The 8,910-nt window shown below is 45.4% G+C and overlaps 1 protein-coding gene across 1 annotated transcript in view; it reads left to right on the plus strand.

Annotated features, from left to right (window-relative positions):
* Positions 1-2,070: 2,070 nt before the first annotated feature.
* PSMD1 (proteasome 26S subunit, non-ATPase 1) overlaps positions 2,071-8,910 on the plus strand; it is a gene marked incomplete at its 5' end in the record, with an annotated part of 109,770 nt that continues 102,930 nt past the window's right edge. Inside the window, 7 exons of the mRNA XM_025202757.1 lie at positions 2,071-2,124; positions 3,079-3,152; positions 3,408-3,577; positions 5,172-5,377; positions 5,987-6,130; positions 7,111-7,337; positions 8,709-8,769. Coding sequence (XP_025058542.1) covers positions 2,071-2,124; positions 3,079-3,152; positions 3,408-3,577; positions 5,172-5,377; positions 5,987-6,130; positions 7,111-7,337; positions 8,709-8,769 — 936 coding nt within the window. The remainder of the gene's footprint in view (positions 2,125-3,078; positions 3,153-3,407; positions 3,578-5,171; positions 5,378-5,986; positions 6,131-7,110; positions 7,338-8,708; positions 8,770-8,910) is intronic.

Consider the following 8,910-nt stretch of genomic DNA (forward strand, 5'->3'; position numbering starts at 1 on the left):
TTCGCTGAGTCAGGGCCCGGCCGCACCGGCCTGCTGCGTCACCCGCCGCCCGCACACCCCCGGGTGCCGGCACTCGAGCGCCGCGGTCGCATCCAGGTGCTTTCGGGGGCGGCCCAGGGCACTGCATCGCCCGTTGTTGCACCGTTAGGTGTGCGCACGGGATTCGCGAGATAAATAAACCGAGAGATTTCAAGCAGGAGTCCAGAGCGTTAAAACCATCCCACTCTGTTGCGGGCTTGCTGATTTCTTTGTGACAGACACAAAACACTGCTCGGTTCTTTTTCCGTGCCCAAAAAATGAGTGAAAACTAGGAGCTGGCATTTTCTGAGGGGTGCCTCGAGTCTGAACAGGCCGAGAGCCGCTGCGCTAGGAGTTATTTATAAAGCTTGTAAAACATCGTTAGTCTCTGACGTGCACCATTAAGTCAGCAGCCAAAGATAGAGGGGAGATGGGATGTGTCGGGTCACAGCGGGACCTTGTTGCTGTAGAAGTTGAGTAACGCCGAGCTAGGCAGGGACTAGTCGCTTCTTGACTAGAGTCACCTTTTGCTCTGTCTCCTTTGTCGCACCTGAGAGAGTGGAGTCAGTAAGCGGCGTGCAGAGCGTGAGGTGCTTATCCCTTCAGGCAGCCTCCCTCCCTCCCCTCGCCCAGAGCTCCAGTGCTGTCGCTCTGCAAATTGTTTCTGAAACGATCAGGGTGCTTTTGGCGCTGATCTGAACGGGGCTTTAGACAGTAAGAACAATACACAATAGCGAGAACTAGAACGGTCCCGTAGAACAACAGCAGCGTGGTTTCTGGCTGGTCCAGGGTTGTTAACTTTGTAATAAACTTAAAAGTATTCATGTAAAGTTTTAAAAACCGCAGCGTTTTGTTGGAGGCAGTTTTCTCTGTTGTGTGGGAGCAAATGTTTTGAAAACAGCAGGTTATGACCTTCGCCGGTTCTGCAACAAAGGCACAGAATCGCTCTGAGATGCTTGGGTATTGTAGCTGAAAACCGAGTAGGTGAGATTTATCTAGTTTTTTTAAGGAGTGAGGGGTGCGTGCAGTTTCTGGGGAATGAAAGCGGGTTTCAGATCTTTGAGAGGGATGAATAAAGGACTGACATCTGGAGATAGGGAAGAGGAGGAGAAGAGGTCTGAAATGAGTAGTGTGGAGGGGGCAGCAGTGAGGGAAAGCTCTGAGTGGGGTAAGAAGGAAGAAGATGCAAGTCATGTAGGCAGCTGGTCAGAAAGCAAAGCAATCATTAAATAGCTGACTGTGGTCATCAGCATTTTCATGCAAGAAAGAAGTTCAGAGCAGAAATCAGTCTGCAGATGCCATCGCCTCCCCTTGATGGGGAAAAGCTGTCCTGTCAATCCCAATTCTGTCTGCTGGTGGCATAGTTTGAAGGGGTCACTTTAAAATTTGGTGCGTTTGTGGTGTGTACAGCAGTGTGGATGGGGATGGGCTGAGGAAGTGCCCAAGGCTCGTTCCATGCCTCTTGCAATACAAATGGGAGCTATTTGAATTTGCAAGAAACTTGTACTTGCTGTTGGATTTCATGAAGTTCCTCATGCAGTTTGTTCCCTTTGTGGTAGTGGTGTGTGCAGACTGAATAATGCATCCAGTGGATGGATGGGGGTGAGGATAAAGCCCAGGTCGCATAGTGCTTTTCATCCAGGATTTCCTAAACCTGTAGGAAGTAAACCTGTGTTGTGATGAACTTTATACATATGGGGAAACGGAGGCACTGAAGTTAAGTGACTTGCCAAAGGTGCTGACACAAGTGGTTGAGCTGGTACCTGACTCAGCCTGGCTTCTCAGTCCAGCACTGCCTCTCGTCAAACATGCTTTTCCGCTTCTCATAGAAATTACTGTTTTAATCCAGAGCTTAACATACCAGTTTACATGATGTTTTAATTATCGTATTTTTGGTCTAATTCTGCAGCTGATCTGACCTGTTATCAGAAACTGAAATCTGTAGGGGAAAAAATATATCGTTTCTTTTCACCATATTGTTTTTGGGCTAAGTCATATTTTCCGTTCGAAAGCACAAAGGGGCATCCTAAATAAAATGCTACTTTTGTTGTTGTTGTTGCAGCTGGAATTATTTCCCTTCTGGATGAAGAAGAGCCACAGCTCAAGGTAGGTTCAGATGTGTTTGCTAGACCCCACTTGTCTCAAAGTCATACTTAATATCCATTGATTTTTACAACAGCATTAGATTTTTAGCAGCCTTCATGGGTAGACAAGGATGAGTAACCCCTACACTATGTCCAGCCAAAGAACTTGCCAGGAGCCTGAGAGGCCCAGGCAGTTCCATCATGGGGTAAACTGGAGCTTTGCAGCCCAGGATCCGTACTTGAGGACCTACCTCTTCTGATGGAAGGGCTTAGCAGCTGGCATGTGTCCCAGGGGATGCTCTTGGGAAGCTTTTACTCTGAATTTTTACTGAGCCAAAGTTTCTCCGCTCACATGTCTCTTGTTTGGCAGGGGTGGGGAGAACAGACAAGTACATCTGAGACTAGTACATCTGGCAACCCTAGCGGAGGAAGAAACATGGCTGTGGAAACCTTAGTTTACAGAATGGACACACGTTTTTAAATACATTAAAAAGGCAACAAACTCTAGGAGCCTCATGGAAACCCAAACCAACAGAATAAGGAGCCTGCCATCAGGATGGCATCACTCCGTGTACTGGAGTATCACAGGGACAGCCTTTGTCCCCTGTGAGACTTATGTCTTTCAAGGCACTATGTCTGCAAATAGGGTGCGAGTGTTCTGTAGACTGAGGAACCTGTTGCTTCCTTCGAAAGAACCTCAAAAGGTGCATCCCCTTGGCTGAGAACTGAAATTAAAGGAAGGTGGATCCAGGTTCCATGTCCCTACTTGTACAATGGGCTAAACAATCCTTCCCTTCTTGATGGGGGAGATGAGATGGTTAGAGAGCATTTGCAAAGTGACTTGAGGATGTAGATGGCTCCCAGGGTGGGAGGGTTTTTGCTGTCCTGTGTTACAGTGGTCTGAGGAGAGGACAACTAAAAACAAACAAACAAAAAAAGAGCCTTTATTTAATGTGATTTTTATCACTCTCCACAGGAGTTTGCTCTTCACAAGCTGAATGCTGTTGTCAATGACTTCTGGGCAGAAATCTCTGAGTCAGTGGACAAAATGTAAGAGAAGAAATATTCCCTCTCAGAGGGGCGGGCAGCTTAAACGGAATATGGGGTGCAGCAAATCTACTCTTTCTCTGGCAGCTCGATCTCAGTTCTGTTGCTCTCAGTTTTCCCCAAAGTATGACTTTACCTGGGCCTGCATTGAGATCTCCCACCCCAAAAATGCAAGCCCAGCTGAAGAGGTTGGTTGGCTGCTGCTTATAGGGAGAGCCTTGCATGCTGAACTGATGTTCTTTCCTTTCACCTTTCCAGCGAGGTTCTCTATGAAGATGAGGGCTTCCGGAGTCGCCAGTTTGCTGCCTTGGTTGCTTCCAAAGTGTTCTATCACCTGGGAGCCTTTGAGGAATCTCTGAACTACGCCCTGGGAGCAGGCGACCTCTTCAATGTCAACGACAACTCAGAATATGTGGAGACGATCATTGGTAATTGAAAGCAGCTCTGACTGGAAAGCTGTTCTAGCTTTGAGACTCTGCTTGCCTTTGCTGCTGTCTTCCAAATTTCCTGCTTGCTGCATATAGTTATCAAAGCTGATGCTTCAGCTGCTGTTTTCAGTTTAGTACTTCTTTATTTCTTCTCTTTGAGAACTGCCTTTCCTTGTTGCCATTTAGCAAATAGTTTCTTCTTCCAGTCACCTCTCTCCCTGGTGTTCCCAGTCAAACTCAAATGAACATACCTGTGTAGTGTTTCTTTCCTCTTCCACCTCTCAGCATCATTGATGCCAGAGTAATCCTAGGAATATCAGTAAACCTGGCTGCATGTGTAACAGAGAAAACTTAGCCTAGTGTTTTCCCTTCTGTTTTATTAGGGCTGGGTATTTTTGTGGGCGATGGATGGACATTTTGTGTCAGGGTATGGAAGTGAAATGGTGTCTAGAATATTAGAAGCCTGTCTTTGTAACTGGAACTTTTAATTAAGGAAGCTGAATGTTCATTGTTTCATACCACGACAGAGGTCCTCCTTAAGCATGTGAAGAGGGTGGCCCCTGTCCCTGGGAAAAGGCAGAGAAGAATGTCCAGTGTTCAAACAGCTAATCCCAGTCTGCTGATCTTGCTGACATTTAGGGGTTTTGAAGAGCTGGGAACCCTGGCTTGCTTGCTTTCCTTCCTCTACTGCTGCCTTCAGGGGAGCAGGGAAGTCTGATGCGAATTGTTTCCTGACTTGTCCAGAATCTCCTGTTGTTTGAAATTGCCTCACACCCACAGGTTCATTTTTGTTTTAAATGCGTTTGCTTTTAGCGCACAAATTAAGAGTTCAGGTCATAGAAATCTCTTCTTCTATTTAACTGTTTTAAGATCATTTGCCTGTGGGGTATAAATTGTGGTAGTGACTGCATGCTGGTCACATTTCCATCATTTCCCTGTCATAGGTGGATTTGGGTGGGACAGAGGCTCCTGAGTCATCAATAAATGTTTTTCCTGTATGCGTAGACTTAACATATATTGTGCCTGAAGGCTGCTGCTTTTATTCCCCAAGTCTGCGTCCAGATGAGCAAAGCTGTGCGGTATGTGGTGCTGCAGACCCTTCTGCAGCACCACACACTCAGGTGTTCTCTGCCCTGCAGGGTAGCAGTGTGGGGGCAGTTTTTGACCCACGCGAAAAAAACCTGCACGAAAAAAGGGGCAGTGTGTGCTGCTCAAAACCGGAGCCTGGCCAGCTGAAGCCACATTCCAGCTGCTGACCAGGCTCTGAGCGGCAGGATCGCTGTGGCTGCAGCTCCCCGAGGCCCCCAGGTAAGGATGCTGGGGTCAGCACAGTTGCTGGCCCCAGCCTCTCCTACCTCACCTGGGGTAACCTACTGTGTGCCAGAGGACGTGTGACACAGACGTTTCCCAGGGACAAGCAGCAGCAGCACAAGGTGTGCCACTGCTTCTTGTCCCTGGGGAAACAAACGCCCACTCTTGTGTGGAAGCGGCCCAAGAGTCTATGTCAGCTTTTCAGGTACTTTTCTCATACTTCTCTTGAACCTTTGAATATCTAGGGAGTTTAAACAGAGCTGTGTTTCATGTTTCTCTTCAGCAAAATGCATCGACCACTACACCAAGCAGTGTGTGGAGAATGCAGAGCTGCCCGAAGGGGAGAAGAAGCCTGTCGACGAAAGGCTGGAAGGGATCGTGAACAAGATGTTCCAGCGGTGTTTGGACGACCACAAATACAAACAGGCCATTGGCATTGCACTGGAGACCCGCAGGTTGGACATCTTTGAGAAAACCATCCTGGAGTCGGTAGGTGGAGTTGTCGGATGTTGGGCTGAAGTATGATCTCTGCTGACTTCCTGCCCCTGGGGCAGGGGGCTGGATTCAGTGATCTTCCAAGGTCCCTTCCAGCCTGAATGTCTGAAATCTGTGAAATCCTTGTCAGGATCAGGAAATTAACTAAGGAGATAGGATTGATGTAAAGCTGTGCCATGCATTTCTTCGGGTCAGTTAAAAAGACAAAGTTTATTGGGAAGAGGTGTTTAATGCGACTCTGTGACATCACTCCAACTGTGATTTTTACCTTGTTATGAGGCTTCTGCTTTTTTGGTTTGGTGTTTGAAGGGGCCTGTAGCATGCATACAATGATGAATACACATTGCATGCCTAGCAGTTTATTTTAAGTGCTAGTAGAATTGTGTTTTCAAACTATTTTGGAAACTTTTTCCTGATTGTTGCATTTGATCTGTGAGTTTCTATGATGGAAATAAGAGGTGTGTTCTAAAGTCACATATGTGTATCTTTGTCAGCATAAAGGAAAGTTCATTAAAAGTATGGATAGTTTTATTCCTTAATCTTGTTTTTAACACTGTCTGCTACAGCCCAAAGTAAGACTTTCTCTCTTTGATTTTGTTTCAGAATGATGTTCCTGGGATGCTGGCTTATAGTTTAAAGCTCTGCATGTCTTTGATGCAGAATAAGCAATTCCGTAACAAAGTGCTCAGAGTTCTGGTTAAAATTTACATGAACTTGGAGAAACCTGACTTCATCAATGTGTGCCAGGTAATCTTGAGTGATGCTGCTGTTTGTAAATGCCTTGCTTGATTTAAAAACATCCAGATATCCAACTCCCCACCTGAGCTGATTCCCACCTGGGCTTTAGTTGTCTTTAAACAAAGAAATACCATTCCTTCTCTGTGCAGTTTCAGTATATATTAAACTTGAGCTAGTTTAGGTATTAAACTAGTATTTAGTATTCAAGGTTACTAATCTAATTAAAGGATTTTGTGCTTGTTGTATTTCTGGAGGGGAAACTTGTTCTAAAACAACATAAGCTAGAAAATTGTGATTACCACAGTTTGAGGCTGTGTGGGGAATTAATCAGTGGTTCCTTAGCTTTGAATCTTAAAAGGATTAAAGATTTTTTCTTCTTTTGTCCAGAAAATCAATATTGTTTTCAGGAAGTTGTTTCATAGTAATATTTTGGCTGTGTATTCAGATGCTAGATGATGTTGCCATGTGTTTGGCCATCACACCATACTCTAGGTGTGGGACTGTTAAAAACTTCATGCTTGTTCCATTTTAACTTAGACAGCTCTCTAGAGAGATGGATCATACTTCTACAAAGTGATAGATGTCGTTTGATAACATCTTTCATCTTGTTCTTAAATTAATCTGAGATGATGTTGTCCTTCACCCTTATTTCAGCAATGAAATGTATATTCAGTGAAGGAGAAACCGTGCGGATCTCAAAAGAGAAATTATGTATAGAAAGAACTTTTAATTCTTGTCTTGTGTTCTTTATAATTCTCACCTTGGCCTCACTTAAAGTTCGCTTATGGAAACTGTTTGAAAATGATTAGTGTCTGTTATGGGAGGGGGAATTCTTCACTCTGCCCTCCCGTTAGAGGAGTGAAAGCATGTAAAAAAAAAAAAAAAAAAAGAGGCACAAGAGAGGACCTGTGGTGCCTACTCTTCCATTCTGCAATATAGGCTACCTTTTCTAATCTTTTTGTTTCATTCCTCTCTCTCTTGCCCCTCAGTGCTTGATATTTCTGGATGACCCTCAGGCTGTGAGTGACATCCTGGAAAAGCTGGTGAAGGAAGACAACCTTCTCATGGCTTACCAGATTTGCTTCGATCTGTATGAAAGTGCAAGCCAGCAGTTCTTGTCTTCTGTAATCCAGAATCTCCGCACTGTCGGCACCCCCATCGCCTCGGTGCCTGGATCAACCAACACGGGAACTGTACCTGGATCTGAGAAGGACAGGTGCGGGCATTGGCTTGAGCAGAAATATCACTGTTCAGTTAAAATATAACTCTCAGGGAGTCCCCTGTAGTAAACACAGAAGAATGTTTTAAGACTGTGTGTAAATACTACATGCCCTTTGTAGTAGAAGAGAACAGAGAAACAGGCATGTTCAGGTTGATGCCTGTCGCAGCTAGGTTCTGTTTCCTAACCCTGTTATGGAAGCTGATTAAACGATTTTGTGGGCGTATGTGGATTAGGGACCGGCAATAGTAAACAAAGCCTTTCTGTTTGATGAAGGTTGCCTGGTCAAATCCAGCCTAGCTTTATTAAGAGGAGGTTCCCACTGCAGATGGTTGTCCAGTAGTCTATATTCCAAGGTCTTAGCTGCCAGATGTCTGTATAATATAAGCCATCTCTGTAATTGGAATCATTTGCCCCCTTCTTTCCTCTCCCCTCTTTGGCCTCTCACAGAAAATCAGCACAGGGCTGGAACTACGTTCTTATCCTTCTGTGGGCCCCTCCAAGTTAAATTCCTGGCATGTGGGCAGAGCATTATAGAGACAATTTACACTGCTCTTTATCTTCCATTAGCTTGGAAGCAGTCAGTCTGGCACATGAAATGGTGACCGCATCTGTGCAAATAACATATAATGGGGACTCTGGTCCTATAAAGGCTTGCAGAAATGAGGCACCTTTTATCTTTCCAAGCCAGTGATGCAAGTTTAGAAGTAGATGTTTCCTGTTGTAATGCCCTGCAGTAAGCATACTTACTGAACCATTCATAAACGGGCCTGCATAGTGCTTCACATTATGCAAATTTCTTTGAGCATTATGCGGGTCACCAGGAAACAGTCCTCTCCTGTGGGCCTTGAAAAATCAGGTTTTAATCGCTTTGAAAGACATTGGCCGAAGTCCTGTCTCCATCTCCTGTAGCATTGGCAGAGCCTTGTGCTTTGTGGGGTGCCGTTGAGAGACACTTATGCTGTTCCAGCTTCCTTTTAGTGCCCAGCTTACAGCTTCAATGAAAAGTATGGATGGCGCTTAAAGTGTCTGGCAGGGATGGCACCCCCCGCAGGGAAATGGGGAAAGCTGTTGCAGCAGCTGGTATAAAGATATGCTCAGAGCGGTGGGAATCTGTGTAGTGGCTGGCCTTGGGATGTAGTGAGAAATGGATGTAGAAGCATGTCAGGCTCTTGTCTCAGTGACAGCTCAATAGCTGTGATTTCCCTTTCTTTACTGTGTCTGTCCTTATTCATGGTGCACCCAAGGCTCTTGAGAGGGGATGTAACTACCTTGTCATATCAACTCCCCAGCTCACTTCAGCGCAGTGAAAGTGTTTGGCCAGTGTTGAGATGTGAACTTGATCGCTTTTTTTTTTTTTAATTGCAGTGATGCTATGGAAGCAGAAGAGAAGCCAGGTAGCTCTTGTGCTGGGAAGTCTGCAGAAGCTGTAAGTCCTGTGCAATATCATATATACTGTATTTAGCTGCACATACATGCTTTGCCTAGATACCCCCATGTACCTGAATCTGGGTGCAGTGACCTTTTGAAGGTGCTGGGCTTCGCACCCCCTGTGCTTAAAATATCTTCC

Source organism: Alligator sinensis, unplaced genomic scaffold (assembly GCF_000455745.1).
Source record: "Alligator sinensis unplaced genomic scaffold, ASM45574v1 scaffold301_1, whole genome shotgun sequence".
Taxonomy (NCBI): Eukaryota; Metazoa; Chordata; order Crocodylia; family Alligatoridae; genus Alligator; species Alligator sinensis.